Source organism: Dendropsophus ebraccatus, chromosome 8 (assembly GCF_027789765.1).
Source record: "Dendropsophus ebraccatus isolate aDenEbr1 chromosome 8, aDenEbr1.pat, whole genome shotgun sequence".
Classification (NCBI taxonomy): domain Eukaryota; kingdom Metazoa; phylum Chordata; class Amphibia; order Anura; family Hylidae; genus Dendropsophus; species Dendropsophus ebraccatus.
Window position 1 is genome coordinate 84,851,520 of NC_091461.1, and position 17,518 is coordinate 84,869,037.

The 17,518-nt window shown below is 45.2% G+C and overlaps 1 protein-coding gene across 1 annotated transcript; it reads right to left on the reverse strand.

Annotated features, from left to right (window-relative positions):
- Positions 1–4,226: 4,226 nt before the first annotated feature.
- On the reverse strand, positions 4,227–15,125 carry LOC138798702 (gastrokine-2-like). The gene is made up of 5 exons (XM_069979254.1): positions 15,069–15,125; positions 9,934–10,071; positions 9,291–9,407; positions 8,928–9,050; positions 4,227–4,530 (listed from the first exon to the last, which is right to left on the reverse strand). Exons 2-5 carry the CDS (start codon positions 10,069–10,071, stop codon positions 4,429–4,431), a joined length of 480 nt encoding a protein of 159 aa, XP_069835355.1. The 5' UTR covers positions 15,069–15,125; the 3' UTR covers positions 4,227–4,428.
- Positions 15,126–17,518: the final 2,393 nt, after the last annotated feature.

The following is a 17,518-nucleotide window of genomic DNA, read 5'->3' on the forward strand; positions in this document are numbered from 1 at the left end:
CGTGCGGTGGTCAGAGGCATTGTGGCGTGGTCAGAGGCATCGTGGCGTGGTCAGAGGCATTGTGGCGTGGTCAGAGGCAACGCGCAGTGGTTACGTGCAATCTGGGGGGGTTACATGTAATCTGGCATGATTACGGGGAACCTGGGGGGGTTATGTGCAACCTGGAAGGGTTACAGACAATCTGGGATTGTTACTGATAAACTGAAGTGCTTATAGGTAATCTGGGGTGGGTACATGTAATTTGGGGTGGTTACGGGCAATCTGGAGGGGGTCACTGGCAATTTGTGGTGGTTACGGGCAACGTGCGGTGGTTACGGGCAACGTGCGGTGGTTACGGGCAACGTGCGGTGGTTACGGGCAACGTGCGGTGGTTACGGGCAACGTGCGGTGGTTACGGGTAATCTGGGGAGGGGTTAGGGGTAATTTGGGAGTAAACTGCAATTATTACTATAATAAAAAGTGTGTGTTTTATTTTTTTGTATGTTTGTCACTTTTTGTACTTTACATATTCATTTTCACTGTATTACTATGATTACTGTGATATTTTCTATCTCAGTAATCATAGTTCAGTGACAGAGACCAAATTGGTCTCTGTCACTTTAAATTTTCAGAGTTGGCTGGTTGTGAAGCGCATGCGCACTTCATAACCAGCCAGGACGTCGAGGAGGAAGGAGCTCCGTCGATCCGGTGAGTATATGGGGAAGGGGGGGGTGACTGGGGGACGGGGGTGACAGGGGGGGTGGGGGGCGACTTGGGGGGTGGGGGGACATCACTTTTTATCCCCTGTCACCAATCATTCATGGTGACAGGGGATAAAAAGTGCCGGGAGCACATGGCACAAGCGATCAGCGGTATATAGTATATACCGCTGATCGCTTGTACCGGGACCCCCCTGTGGGGTCCCGGATGACTGCCCCATGCTCTCCGCTACCTCCGGTGGCGGAGAGCATGGGGCTTTCATTCATTTTAACCTTTTAATCGCTGTGAACCGACGTTAGTCGGTTCACAGCGATAGCGGCGGCCATCTTGGAAATGATGGCCGCCGGGGGAGGGGGGTTAGTTATCGGGGCACTAGGGGGGGCTGATCTGAGGTCTGGGGGATACTTATTTCATCTCCCCCCGCCGTAGATTCACGGCGGGGGGAGATGAAAGGTGGCGGCGGCACCGGTACTCTCATTTACCGACGGTCGCCGCTATAACGTTAATAGCGGCGATCGTCGGTAAGGGGGGGGGGGCCGGGACGGACCTCACACCCTGCCCCAACCCCTCAGCTACCTCCGGTAGCCGGGGGGATGGGGTGGGGGCCGTCCCGGCCCCGCAGCCTTATTCTCTGCCATCGCCGTAAAAAGCTGATGGCAGCAGAATAAGGCCCATTAGTGACCGCCGTAGAAAGCCGTATCGGCGGTCACTAAGGGGTTAAACGACATTGACACTTTAAGGGTACTATTACACCAAGCAATTTTCAAACGACCCGAAATCGTTCGCCCAAGTACACGAAACGATGATCGTTATTTATGATCGTTCTTGCGGTCGTTCAGTCGTCGCTATTGCGTACGTTTCAGCTGTGAATTCTTATTCCACCGAACGATATGCGAACAATGTGCGAAGGATCAAACGATAAAAATAGGTCCGGATCCTATTAAACGATCAACAATTTCTCGTTGGTCTTTTAATCGTTGCCTGCTATTACACGAAATGATTATCGTTCAAATCCGAACGATTTAACGATTTTTCGAATGATAATTGTTCCGTGTAATACCACCCTAAGTCTCTGACAATGCCATCTTGTGGACAGTTGTGAGTATGGATCTTTTTATATTCATTTAATACTACAATGCCATCTTGTGGACAGTTGTGAGTATGGATCTTTTTATATTCATTTAATACTACAATGCCATCTTGTGGACAATTGTGGGTATAGACTATTCCATTATGACTATGTATTACCCATGTGAACTATATATATATATATATATATATATATATATTATATAATATATATATATATATTATATAATATATATATATTATATAATATATATATATATATATATATATATATATATATATATATATATATATATATATATATATATATATATATATATATATATACCCTTCCATGGGTATATATCCTTCGCATAATCGTTAACGATAAACTATCCAAACCACCTGAAATCGTTCACCCATTTACATGGAAAGATAATCGTTACTTGCGGTCGTCTTGTTGTCGCTATTGCGTTCGTCACTACTGGGAATGACCGAACGACTTCTTATTCAATGCAAACGATTAACGATAAAAATAGGTCCAGATATTATGAAACAATCAACAATTTCTTGTTCGGTCGTTAGTCCTTAACTGCTATTCAAACGAATGATTATCGTTTAGATTCGAACGATTTAACAATAAGCGTTTAAGTGTGACATAGGCCTCTCCTGTCACTTACCGATCAGGACCCACAGGTCCCGATCGCTTTAATGGACCGCCAGAGGTCTCTTACCTCTGTGCGGTCAGATCGGCGCTATACTGATTGAGTCTACCACAGGCGGGCTCAATCAGCAGAACGCCTGTTACACTGATCAATGCTATGCCTATGGCATAGCATTGTACAATGTCTGCAATCTAAGTATTGAATGTAAAAGTCCCCCAGGGGGACTTAAAATGTGTAAAAAAAAAAAAAAAAAGTAAATTTTTTTTTTACAATACCCCCAAAGCCCCTCCCCCAGTAAAAGTTAAAATCACCCCCCTATCCCATTTGATAAATAAAACATATAAAAATAATTAAATAAACATATTATATAGCATAGCATGTGTTATTGTTCAATCTATTAAAATATAACAATGGTCATTCTGTACGGCGAACAGCGTAAACGAAAAGAGGGGAAAAGGTACCAGGATTACCAATTTTTTGTTACATTATATATTAAAAAATTAATAAAAAGTGATCAAAACGTCCGATCTACCTTAATAGGGTATTAATAAAAAGAAGAGCTCATGGGGCAAAACATGACACCCCATACAGCCCCATAGGTGAAAAACTAAAACCGTTGTGAGTTACAAAAGGGCCGTTTTATTAATAACTAATTGCAAAAAAAAAAAAGAAGAATTTCAATTAAAAAAAAAATAAAAAAATTGAAAAACTGTGTAAACCTGCATATGGTTGTGTTGAGACTGACCTATAGAATAATGGTATCATGTCGCTTTTACCGTATAGTGCATTACGTAGATACAGGAACCCCCCAAAAGTTACCATATTGCATTGTTTTTTCCAATTTCACCAATTTATATTTTCATAAATAATATTTTGGGGGTTCTGTCATACATGTTATGGTAGAATGAAAGATGCCATTACACAGTACACCTATTCCCAGAAAAAAAGTGCTAGAGCTATTAGAAGGGGAGGAGGGAAAAACGAAAATGCAAAAATGAAAATTGGTGCGGTCCACTGGGTCATTTTGGGCTTGGTCTTCAAAGGGTTAAATGTAATTCCCAAGTTTGTATACAATGATCAGTGCACCATGCAAACAACTGAGTAAGTGAAAAAATACACAGAAAGATGGATTACCTCTCAAACAGTTATATATACCAGTATCCCCTGGGTTACCACAGGCTCCTGCCCCCATGTGATTTTCGGCATCTGCCTTTGTCAAGCACATGGGGTGAAGGGTGGGGGAACCAGAGATGGAACCTCTTTCTTTTTGGGCCCCAAAGCTGCAGATGCTCTGAACATCTGATCACGGACCTCACTGGTGTCAAATATTCTGATGTAGTTGCCTGATTTCAGCTCCTGATCTCCATCTGGAGCTCAAAGGAGTTTAGAAAAAAAAACCTCCAATATCTAAGGGTGAGGTTGGGGCATAATTGGGGTGATACATACTTCAAGAATCACCATATAGACATCATCTCCATCACAAATCACAAAGTTTATTCTGATACATGATTATAAAATGAAGGGACATCAGGATATAGCCAGCTATCACATGACACAGCACTGCCACCCGCTACTATATGAATCACATTGATCATTGCTAAAAATCAAGACATTGTCATTTTTATTTAGAAGCCTTTAAGCGAGATTTATCAAACATGGTGTAAAGTGAAACTGGCTCAGTTGCCCCTAGCAACCAATCAGATTCCACCTTTCATTTCACACAGACTCTTTGGAAAATGAAAGGTGGAATCTGATTGGTTGCTAGGGGCAACTGAGCCAGTTTCACTTTGCACCATGTTTGATAAATCTCCCCATTTGTTTCTATCTTGCAGTTTTCCCTTCTTAGTGCAGCCTACAAAGATTGGAGGTTTTAAATCTGGTTGCAAAGTAAAAAAGTAAAAATAAATTTTTTGTTATAAATGGATTGAAGTCTGGTTGCTATGTAGATCATAGACACTGTGTCCCTCTTCTGTTAATAAAAGCAGCAGGTACAATTTTATCCAAAGGGTATTGCAATATTTGCAACAACGCTCCACTTTGGTTTCTTCAGCCAACTAGGCTTTTTAAGCTTAAACCGTCTCACATCTCTCGGACTCTCCTGAAAAAGAAATATATAATCTCTTATTACTTGGTTATGATCATTTTATCAGTGAGCGTGGTTAGTGAGAGTAGTCCAAGACAGCTTGGGGTGATGCTTGTTTCTGCAATGAATTCCCTCCAGGATATTACATCAAATTATGCTGCGTTTACATGGAGCTATAATTCGCCCGATCGTACGATTAACGATTTCAAAGTACGTTTTTTTCTTTATAACGATCAGCGTTTACACGGAACGATATATCGTATGGAAAAATTTTTTGTGAACCTTTGGCGATGGCTTAAGCCTATCGCGCACATAGCTTAATTCGGTGAATGGCTGGTTACACGGAACGATATGCGAATTTTTTGCGAACGACCAACGACGATTTGAGAACATGTTCAAAGATCAAAATGAACGATTTCTCGCTCGTCGCTGCGTTTACATGTACGATTATCGTTCAAATTCGCACGATAATCGTTCCGTGTAAACGCAGCATTAGTCCTGGTCTGTAAGTTGGAAGGAGGAAAGTGAGAATTTCTCAGCTGTGGGGAATTTCCCCTGAATGTGCTAGTGAGACAAGTGGATATGTTTTTCCAAAAGAGAGCTTATCTACAGTCAAGTTGCTACTACTACAGTCTGCTACAGGTTTTCATGACAGGACTTGACTAGACCTGGCCTATGGGACCTCTTATTGGGTCACAGCACATCCCTGGGAGGGATGACCTTATTAATATTGGAACTGAATGCTACTTTCATAACCGTGTCTGTGAGGGAGTCCATGCACCACACAAGAGTCTTATTATACGGGCAGACTACGGCCCGATCATTTGAATAAACGAGGGCCGATCTGAATTAGTAAACGATGTGTCGGCTCCGCATTGCTGTTACATGTAGTGATGCGTGGTCGGCACCCGACGATTTTAGGTCCAAACCTAAAAGGTCACAAGCCCTTGTGCCTGAGAAGTTGATGCACCTGTGGGAGGCAAAGAGTGATTCCTGTGCCCAGTATCTGTCTGCCACATGATGGATTTCAGGGGAGATGAAGCAGATGATGCCTAGATGAGGCCTTACTGAGTGATTTTTGATAGATAACCGGGATTTTGTGTGTGTGTAATGAGTGCAATATCAAAACCAGATTCTGCAATGTTGGAGTAAAGTTTTTGATGTGTCCCCCATTTGCTGTCCCAAGCAAGGCCGTTTCTAGGTAATTTTAACGACAGGGCGAATCTTGCTAAAAGCGCCCCTCCCCCCCCCCCCGTGATGTCGGGGGGGGGCCTTTGTTACTAGGAAGAAGCAGTATGTGTAGTATGGCATAGAGCAGTGGTATTCAACCCTTTTCAATTTGAGGCACAAAAAAAAGTAATTCAGTAACTCACAGATGACGTCTCCTTTGGTCTGAGGTGTCACTTTCCTTTTCCTCTCCATCTGGCCTAGACCTCCATGATGATTTCTTGCAGGAACAATTAATCTCTTCTGAACCTGCCAGAGGAACATCTAATGGTGCGTTTACACGTAACAATTATCGTACGAATTTGCGCGATAACGAATTCGAACGATAATCGCACGTGTAAACGCAGCGAACGATCAAACGACGAACGATACATCGCTCATTTTGATCTTTCAACATGTTATCAAATCGTCGTTCGCAAAAAATTCGCAAATAGTTCCGTGTGAACAGTCGTTCGCCGATTTGACCAATGTGTGAGATAGGCTTAAGCGTTCGCAAAACGATCGCAAAACTAATTTTCCATACGATATATCGTACTGTCTAAACGCTGCTCGTTATGAAAATAAAAATTGTTACTCCGACATCGTTAATCGTACAATCGGGCCAATTATCGTTACGTGTAAGCGCACCATTAGGCTCCGCACTTTTTCAACAACTTTCACTTTTTTGTGTCATGTGCAGTAAAGTCAGTAGGTATGTGGGTTGCCCCCTGTATGTAGGATCCACTGCTGTGCCCTCATATAGTAATAGTGTCTACAGGCCCCCCTGTGTGCATCTGTATAGAAGTTAGGCCTCTCTGTTCAGGTTGCCCCCCCTTCCAAGGTAGTGTCCTCAATGTAGCTAATCCCATTTAGGTAGTCTCCACAGCACGTAGCAGGTAGGGATCCCTCCAATAGTAAGCCCACCAGTATGTAGTATTCCCTCTGTAGGTGATCCCCCGTTAGTTAGCCCCCACCACCTTAGGCATTTAGCCATACCCCCTGTAAGTAATCTCCCTGATAGTTAATATATATATATATAGTAACCCCAATGTAGGAGACATCCCAGTTAAGGTAGTTAGTTAGCCCCCCAGCAGAAAGCATCCCCATGGTAGGCACTCCCCCTGGTAGTTAGCCCCCTGCCTCTTATAGACATTTCCTCAGTTAGCCCTACTCACCTGCTATGTAGGCATCCCCATAATGGTTTAGCCCCCCTCACCCCCTTATGCAGGCATCTCCCCTGTTAGATCCCCCCCTTATGCAGGCATCTCCCCTGTTAGATCCCCCTTATGCAGGCATCTTCCCTGTTAGACCCCCCCCCCCCTTTTATGCAGGCATCTCCCCTGTTAGACCCCCTCCCCCTTATGTAGGCATCTCCCCTGTTGGATCCCCCCTTATGCAGGCAGCTCCCCTGTTAGATCCCCCCTTATGCATGCATCTCCCCTGTTAGATCCTCCCCTTATGTAGGCATCTCCCCTGTTAGATCCCCCCCCCCTTATGTAGGCATCTCCCCTGTTAGATCCCCCCTTATGCAGGCATATCCCCTGTTAGATCCTCCCCTTATGTAGGCATCTCCCCTGTTAGATCCCCCCCTTATGTAGGCATCTCCCCTGTTAGATCCCCCCTTATGTAAGCATCTCCCTGTTAGATCCCCCCCCTTATGTAGGCATCTCCCCTGTTAGATCCCCCTTATGCAGGCATCTCCCCTGTTAGATCCCCCCCTTATGCAGGCATCTCCCCTGTTAGATCCCCCCTTATGTAGGCATCTCCCCTGTTAGATCCCCCCCTTATGCCGGCATCTCCCCTGTTAGATCCCCCTTATGTAGGCATCTCCCCTGTTAGATCCTCCCCTTATGTAGGCATCTCCCCTGTTAGATCCCCCCCCCCTTATGTAGGCATCTCCCCTGTTAGATCCCCCCTTATGCAGGCATATCCCCTGTTAGATCCTCCCCTTATGTAGGCATCTCCCCTGTTAGATCCCCCCCTTATGTAGGCATCTCCCCTGTTAGATCCCCCCTTATGTAGGCATCTCCCCTGTTAGATCCCCCCCCCTTATGTAGGCATCTCCCCTGTTAGATCCCCCTTATGCAGGCATCTCCCCTGTTAGATCCCCCCCTTATGCAGGCATCTCCCCTGTTAGATCCCCCCTTATGTAGGCATCTCCCCTGTTAGATCCCCCCCTTATGCCGGCATCTCCCCTGTTAGATCCCCCCCTTATGCCGGCATCTCCCCTGTTAGATCCCCCTTATGTAGGCATCTCCCCTGTTAGATCCCCCCTTATGTAGGCATCTCCCCTGTTAGATCCCCCCCTTATGCAGGCATCTCCCCTGTTAGATCCCCCCCCCTTCTGTAGGCATCTCCCGTTAGATCCCCCTTATGTAGGCATCTCCCCTGTTAGATCCCCCCCCCCCTTATGTAGGCATCTCTCCTGTTAGATCCCCCCCTTACGTAGGCATCTCCCCTGTTGTTATGACCCCCTCCCAACTTTGTAGGCTCTGCATAAAACAAAAAAATAGTATATACTCACCTAAATGCAGAACAGCAGGTCCGGCGTCCCGCGTCTTCTCTCCCCGCTCTGAGCACAAGCACAGGAGTGACGTCACTCCTATGCCGGAGCTCTGGGGGGAGAGAGCGGCCTTTTGTGGCCGGAGGCAGAATGCAGCCTCAGACCACAAGCTGAGCAGAGCTGCGGGCCAGGTGATGGGGTCCAGCAGCGGAGGGGCAGATGGGCAGGGGCAGTAGGTGGAGGGGCGGCCAGAGGGGCAGATGATGGGGTGGGCGGGCGGCCGGGAGTGACACCAGCGCCCTCTAGCTGTCGGCGCCCCGTGCGGTCGCCCGGCCCGCCCTCTTATAGAAACGGCGCTGGTCCCAAGGTTGTTGCACCCTCAGCTGCTGTATGTCCTACAGGAAGTTTCTTTCCAGTTTGTAACAGTGCTCTCTGCTGACACCTCTGTCTGTGACAGGAACTGTCCAAAGCTGGAAAGGTTTTCTATGGGAATTTTTACTACTGCTTTGGACAGTTCCTGTCACAGAGAGAGGTGGCAGCAGAGAGCACTGTTTCAGACTGGAAAGAATACGCAACTTCCTGCAGGACAAACAGCAGCTGACAAGTACTTGAAGGCTTGAAATAGAAGTAATTTACAAATCTGAGTAACTATGTTTATAAATCCCACAAATATTACTGTATGAGGTGAAGATTATAATCTTACCATTTTTGCCCAGTAGATGTCGACATTGCTGCAAAGAAGGTTCACGCTCATCCCCACGTCTACAGGGTTTGCTGCCTGCTCCAGTGTAACACGATAGGTAATCTCATCATCACTGGATGGGTTCTGAGCAAATAGTAGAGATGCGTTATACAGAGAAGGGTTAGAAAGTAAAATTCCCTGGCATCAGTGAGCAGATCATATTTTATGGTTTCATATATTTGGTAAATTTACTTCGAAACTTATCTGCATATGCCAATTTTGGCGGATTATAGGAATTTTATTGTGTATATAGAAAGGTGTTCTTGTGCAGAGATTGAATTGTGGCCCCTGTCCCCCTATAGTCAAAGCATTACTGACACTTACATTGTTCTTGGCATTATCCATCAGTGTGAGCATATCCTGTATAGATGGAATCTGGGATCTGTCCATCCTCAGAACACAACACACGTTGCTGTTTATTGTCCTGATTCCAATGAGGTTCTAAGTGGGAAAAAATATAAGTGCAAGATGTATATGCAACACAGTATAAATAGTGTGGGTTTCTGGAGTATAGGGGAGGGGACCTGGATACTTAAGGCTACTTACAGGGGACCTGGAAACTGGGGAAAATACCTAAAGGAGGGGACCTGCTGGCAAATGGGGATACTACCTACAGGGGGGACCTGCTAGTAGCTGGGGATACTACCTACAGGGGGAACTGGCAACTAAGGATACTACCTACAGGAGGGGACCTGCTGATGACTGGGGATACTACCTACAGGGGGGACCTGCTGGCGACTGGGGATACTGCCTACAGGGGATACTACCTATGGGGAACTGTCAACTGGGGATATTACCTACAGTACAGTGGAACCTGGCAACTGGGGATACCGCCTACAGGGGAAACCTGCTGGCAACTGGGCTTACTACCTACAGGGGCAACTGGGTTATTACCTACAGGGGTTAACTGGCAGCTGGGGATATTATCTACAGGGGAAACTGGCAACTGGGGACGTCTACATCTTACCTTCCTGTAATCATACAATGTGGTAGCAGAATAGTTCTTGCTGCTGACAAAAATGGCGGCAATATTTTCTTGTTCGTTGACCGAAATTGTTTGCCGAACCTTCTGCCCATCTCTGTCATTTAAGTCTAACATCACCATCTGTAGAAATAAAGGACGTCTGTGAGCCGTGGGAAAAGGGAAAGTTTGCTTACGTAAAAAATTTCTTTTGCTCAAGTCCATAGGCAGCACAACAATGAGTGAAGTTTACGTCGACTGGAATAAGGCAGAAGAGACTTAAAATGTCACTGTCGTTATAACTTTCAAAATCTAAATGAACATTAGATGTCATATAAAGCAAGTTTTCAATTTACATTCATTATATTTTTTTTTTAGTTAACACGGCACTTCCTATAATCTGACAGTTTTTTTCTAAAAAAAACAAAGAAACAGGAAACAGTCATAAAACAGAAAGTCCTGTGTATCCCAGGCCATCTGAGCGCTTACAGAGAGAAGGCAGTCATGTGAATGACGGACACGTTGAGCCGTGACTCTCTATACTGGCCGGAATTCATGTGTCAGAAAATCTGCCTTCAGAAGACTGGACCTGGATTTCAGGATGGGTGTTGACTTGTGTTGCCTAAGGACTCCAGGAAAAGAAAATTTTAGGAATTAAAATGTTATCCCTTCCTGGATGTCCTATAGCAGCACAACAATTGGACTTAAATAGCAGTGCCAAGGGTGGGTTTCATTTTGCAGAACACTGAAGCACTTTGCACCTTGTCTGCTAAAAACTGAAGTTTCAGACATGTCTAGTCTATAATGCTTCAGATTTTTTCTTGATTCTGCCCAAGAAGCAGCCATGGAGTTCATAGACTGTGCCCTGGTGGTATTTTCAGACCTTACTGAATTAAAACATGGTAATATGATCTCCTGTTTTAAATTGAAGGAAACTTGGCATAGAACAGAGAGAAAGATAATCTTTAATATCCCTTAGGTAGGGCTCTCTTGAAGACAAAGCTTGCAGCTCATGGGCATGAGATAGCAACAAAAGAGAGAATCTTCCAAGAGAAGAATTTTATATCCTGTTCTTCTATTAGTTCAAAGGGATGCAAGACACCACACATAGGTAGGAATACAGACTGATGAATTAATGTTTCTTACAGCCTTAGGCAGTGTCGGACTGGGGTACCTTGGGCCCACCAGGGAAATTGATTCTTGGGGCCCACCCTACATACACAGACATAATTAGCGACAAACCTTCCACGTTACTTTGCATAGAGCTGCGTATGTGACCAGCAATGCTAGTGCAGTGCCAGTCACTTATACAGTTGTTACTGATTTATGCAGTTGTGGTAAAACTGCACCATTTATGTAGAAACTTCAATGAAATTCCAACAATATTGCTGTAAAAACACATAAAAAATGTCACGTGTGAACACAGCCTTAGAAACATAGAAGATGAAGGAGAAAATGATCTAGTCTGCTTTTCTATTACAATCTCCAGCAGAAGAGACACATTTTTTAAAAATCTGTTTATAGAAGTCACAGATCAGTAAATTACTTCTAATGAAAAATCTTTAGTCTTCCAGTACTTATCAGCTGCTGTATGTCCTGCAGGAAGTGGTGTATTCTCTCCAGTCTGACACTCTCTGCTGCCACCTCTGTCCATGTCAGGAACTGTCCAGAGCAGCAGCAAATCCCCATGGAAAACCTTTCCTGGACAGTTCCTGACATGGACAGAGGTGGCAGCAGAGAGCACTGTGTCAGTCTAGAGAGAATACACCACTTCCTGCAGAACATGCAGCAGCTGGTAAGTATTGGAAGACTGGAGACTTTTAATTAGAAGTAATATACAAATTCGTATAACTTTCTCACACCAGTTAATTTGGAAAAAATATTTTTCACCAGAGTACCCCTTTAATGTCAATACAAAATGTCAGACAGACATGATTAAAAGTTTAATTGGTGTCAGGACTGAGACACCCAACACCCAAGTCTAATGGTGCATTTACACAGAAAGATTATCTGACAGATTATCTGCTCAAGATTTGAAGCCAAAGCCAGGAACAGACTATAAACAGAGATCAGGTCATAAAGGAAAGACTGAGATTTCTCCTCTTTTCAAATCCATTTCTGGCTTTGACAGATTATCTGCCAAAGATTTGAAGCCAGATAATCTTTCTGTGTAAATGGACCCTAAGGAGCCTGGTTGCAATCTGGGCCATATAATAACATGTACTATATCGTATGGGTTCTGCTGATTACAGGAAACGAGCTTCATATAATATAGTGGAGACTGTGACCTGTAATCAGCCGGACTGCGCACAAGGTCTGGGAGTGATGCTTCACCTGGCTGTTACTATCATAGAGAGACCCCGACCAAGCTAAACCTCTCATATGTCAAAAGTTCCTTCAAATAACAGTTAACACTTTAACCCCTTAAGGACAGAGCCAATTTAGATTTTTGCATTTTCGTTTTTTCCTCCTTGTGCATCAAAGGCCATAGCACTTGCATTTTTCCACCTAGAGACCCACATGAGCCCTTATCCTTATTTTTTGCGTCACTAATTGTACTTTGCAATGACAGGCTGAATTTTTGCATAAAGTACACTGCAAAACCAGAAAAAAATTCAAAGTGTGGTGAAATTGAAAAAAAAACCCGCATTTTGTTTATTTGGGGGAAATGTGTTTTTACGCCATACGCCCTCGGGTAAAACTGACTTGTTATGCATGTTCCTTAAGTCGGTACGATTAAAACGATATATAACATGTATAACTTATATTGTATCTGATGGCCTGTAAAAAATTCAAACCATTGTCAACAAATATACGTAACTTAAAATCGCTCCATTCCCAGGCTTATAACGCTTTTATCCTTTGGTCTATGGGGCTGTGTCAGGTGTCATTCTTTGCACCATGATGTGTTCTTTCTATCGGTACCTTGATTGCGCATATACGACTTTTTGATCGCTTTTTATTACAATTTTTCTGGATTTGATGCGACCAAAATTGCACTTTGGGATTTTTTTGCGCTTACACGGTTTACCGTACGAGATCAGGAATGTGATTAATTAATAGTTCGGGCGATTACACACGCGGCGATAGCAAACATGTTTATTTATTTATTTATTTGTTTACTTTTATTTATAACCTGGGAAAAGGGGGGTGATTCAGACTTTTATTAGGGGAGGGGGATTTTTATTGACAACAACACTATATATTTTTTTTTTACACATATACTAGAAGCCCCCCTGGGGTTAGGGTTATTCCCCCCTGGGGTTAGGGTTATTCCCCCCTGGGGTTAGGGTTATTCCCCCCTGGGGTTAGGGTTATTCCCCCCTAGGGGACTTCTAGTATATACACTTTGATCTCTCATTGAGATCTCTGCAGCATAGATATGCTGCAGAGATCCATGAGATAGGCACTGCTGCAGCCGGAAGTAAACGAGTGCCGAGCCGGGGACGGCGCCATCTTGGAGCGGTCCCCGGCCGGCTTCAGAAACGGAGATCGCTCCTCCGGGATAACATCCCGGAGGAGCGATCTCCGCCACTAGACACCAGGGAGACGCTGGATCCGGTAATCGGATGCAGCTGTCATGTTTGACAGCTGCATCTGATTACTGTATTAGCGGGCACGGCGATCGGACCGTGCCCGCTAATACCTACGGTCCCGGGCTACAAGCGGCACCCGGGACCGCCGCGGTTCAGAGCGGGGTCGCCGTGCGGCCCCGCTCTGAACGCCCTTACCGGCAATAGGGCGTACCTATACGCCCTTTGTCGTTAAGGGGTTAAAGACTGCAAATATTCATAATGAATGGCTGAGCAAGTTGTCAGTGAGTCAGGACCAGGAGAAGCAGATGGGAGTGCACCAGAGGAAAAGGAGCAGGAAGCATGGTGTCTTAGGCTATGTTCCCATACTGTATTTTTGCTCAGTATTTTGCAACCAAAACCAGGCATGGATTGAAAACACAGAAAGGCTATGTTCACACTGTTGAAATTTAGTAGATGGCCGTGATTTTATGACAAATAATGACCATTATTTCATAACGGCTCATGTTTTAAAATCCATGAATCCATTGATTAAAGTCTTACTGTTATAGCTACTACAACACCTATCATCTTTGATATGAGAATCCTGAATCAGCTGATCAGAGCCTAAGGGCCCTATTCCACAGGAGCGATAATCGGCCGAATTGGCCCGATTCGACCCGAATTGGCTGATCGTTCATTAATGTTCAGACCTAAAATAGACGTTCGCCACCAGCGCATTGCTACGGTTGAATAGCGCTGCGTGGCGGTGACTGACAATTTCAGCAGCATCATACATTACCTGTCCGGGCCGCAGATCTTCTTCTCCCGGTCCTGCGTGGCAGCGTTGGCTTCGGAGCGGGGCTATCTGAACTGACAGAGCGCTCAGCCAATCACTGGCCGGAAACGCGGCGGCCAGTGATTGGCTGAGCGGTCTGTCAGTTCAGACAGCTCTGCTCCGAAGCCGATGCTGCCGCGCGGGACCGGGGGAAGAAGATCTGCGGCCCGGACAGGTAATGTATGAAACAAGGGCTGCAAGGACATTGGTAACAATGTCTTCACAGCCCTTGTTTCATGAGCATCGGGCCGTGTAATAGGCCCAGTAAACGAGCCCCGATCTAGCAGATCGGCGCTCGTTTACATGGTTGCTCGGCCTGTGGAATAGGGCCCTAAGCCTCATGGATCTCCTGCACAACTGGGCCTCCAGAGTGTGAACTTTTTCTTATCACATACATACAGTATACATATATACACAAATAGACATACTGCAGACACACACTGTATACATATATACACAAATAGACATACTGCAGACACACACTGTATACATATATACACAAATAGACATACTGCCTAACATGCAGACATAACACACATATGTACATCTAATCATACTAACACACACAGACTCATGACAGACACACAAACATAGATACACAGATACAAAAGCATATATAAAACATCTATAGAACTACATTACATAATATACACTATATACATGGTAGATGCACATTACATAGACACATATATAACACTCACATGCATAAGCACATGACATAGATGTACAGACACACACAGATGACAAAGATGGACAAATACACACACACACACACACACACACTCACTCACATGTTCAGCAGGGCAGGAAGCTTCAGTCTTCTTGTCTCCATCTTCTCTTCTCCCAGCCAGGCCGGGCAACCTGCAGCCTCTCCCCCTTCTCCTGTGCACCGACTGCACACATAGCAACAGGAGAGAGTCACATGATTGCAGAGGGGAGGGGGGACAGAGGGGCCTGCTGCTGCTGCTGCTGCTCTTGGCATCTTGTGACAGGCAGGAAGAGGGCAGCGCTGAGGCCGGAAGCTGATGTAAGGGAGTCAGGTGAGCAGGGGGAGGGGAGGGCCCATGATTACAGAGAGAACGGGCCCAGCAAGAGGGAGGAGGGGGTGGGGCCCACCGGGGGTGGGGCCCACCGGGGGATCCCCCGGCTCCCCGGTGGCCCAGTCCGAGGCTGGCCACCGGGGCTATGTTCCCACACAGTATTTTTGGTCAGTATTTTGCAACCAAAACCAGGAGTGGATTGAAAACCCAGAAAGGCTATGCTCACACAATGTTGAAATTGAGTGGATGGTCGCCATTTAATGGCAAAAAATTGCCATTATTTTGAAACAACCGTGGTTTGGGCAAGGCTTCTAAATGAGAGGTGAAGCATGTCTAACGTAAAATCACACAGGAGCTTTGCAGCTGATTTCATTGTAGAAAGCTCCTTTAAAATGTCCTTGCTAGAGACTCCTTCCTGCAGATATTTAGTAAATTGGCTTAGCCAAGTGCGAAGGGCCCTGGTAAGGGACAGCTGACATAGAAGCTTTGGAGACAAAACAGCAGAGTAAGCTTTCTTCGCTAAGGCATTAGCCTTCTTAACCATAGGGTCTTTAAAGCAACTCTGTACCCATAATCTGTTATTGTCCTAAAAAACTACTTTTAAACTTGTAGCGCTGTGTCAAAATGGCGTGTACCCGTGCCCTAGGCCTGCACCGCCCTCTTCATCATTAGGAATGCCTCAGACTGGATTTCTTCTAAACATCACTTGTCTGAACAATGCACATGTGTTGGATCGTTAAGGCACATGTGCAGTGTTCAAACAGGTGATGAATAGGAGAAATCCTCCCTGGGGCGTTCCAAATGATGAAGAGGGCAGAGAGGAGGGTCGGAAAGGCGGTACAGGCCTAGGGAATGGGTACTCTAGGCCAGTGCTATTTGACACAGGGCTGCAAGTTTAAAACTTGTTTTTCAGGCCAATAACTGCATCACCTGTCGAAAGGACCCCAGGACAGATTTTGACGGTACAGACGCTTTAGGGGGGGCAGATTGTGGGTACAGAGGAGTGAAGACTCTTCAAGGGGAAAGACTGCATTTTTTTGACAGTTTAGCTACCGCAAGATCAACTTTAGGTCCAGCTCCCAAGTTTCAGAAATCTCTGGATTGATTTTAGAGATGGACTTGAATCTGGAAGTTAGATGAACTCTTATCTGGAATCCATCTGGAACTAGGACTTAAGATTTTAATAATAATAACCTTACTACCAGTGCTGAAAGAGGAGCACACAGTGTCCCTAGTCACTTATGGTACACCATGATGTCAGACACATACACGACCACATGCCAGAGCCAGAGTGCGGCACCATTATGGCACATGGGAAAAAAAGTAGCACAGAAATACACTCACCAGTAAGGTACAGCATGGGCCACAGGGTACACTCGCTGCATGTGCTTAGACCACAGAGCCGGAAATCAATGGAATCAAAATCAATGGAGCCGCATCATAGAGGGGAGGGGTTTTTCTCCCACTGGGAGCAGGCCGTCTTGCCTCCAGTGCTTCACCCCTTGTCGGTGCCTGGAAATACACTGACACCGTACGCGGGAATCGGGCTGCGGTTCAGAAAAAGACTGCAGCACCGGCAACCCAGCAGCGGTGCCAGTCTATCGATGTAAATATCAGAAAAGCAATGTAACGGTGGTACATTCGCTTTAACAAACCCAATCACAGGAACACATATCATCATTAATAGTATATATAACCTAAGCAGGGATCACTCTCTGCCGTGAAAGGTTATTATACAACAATGCTAAATTGAAGGGACCGCTTACAGCATATTAGCTAAAGACAACAGTAATAGTAGGGCACACTTACTGTTTACATGACCTTAAAGGGGAACTCCGGATAAGGAAAACTTGTTTTCTATTAAAAGTACATTAAAAGTTATATAGATGTGTCTATACAATGTGTTACCGTATCTGTATGGTTCTGCCACACTGGTAGCTGATAGAAATCCAGGAAGTGAAGAAAAATGGCCTCTGTGCCAATCCACGTTGTCTCCTGCTCCCACTGCTGTCTCACCTTAGGAGACAAATATTCCATGCTTCTGTCTCACATTGTGCGTGTTTGCTGAGCACAGGCTGATGATGCAGACAGGGGGCAGGGCGTGATCTCACAGGAGGCTTGGCTGGATCCCCTAATCCCCTGAGTGATTCACCATCTCTGACCGGCCAGAAGCAGGTCCAGCAAATTCGCTGATTGTGCAA

What these genes read in the sequence shown, in the direction of transcription:
- LOC138798702 (XM_069979254.1), bottom strand. Translation starts at nt 10,071, where the DNA reads ATGGTGATGTTAGACTTAAATGACAGAGATGGGCAGAAGGTTCGGCAA. An exon ending in CATTGTATGATTACAGGAAG is followed by an intron (nt 9,408 to 9,933) that starts GTAAGATGTAGA and finishes TTTCCCACTTAG; the next exon opens with AACCTCATTGGAATCAGGAC. An exon ending in TGGATAATGCCAAGAACAAT is followed by an intron (nt 9,051 to 9,290) that starts GTAAGTGTCAGT and finishes CTATTTGCTCAG; the next exon opens with AACCCATCCAGTGATGATGA.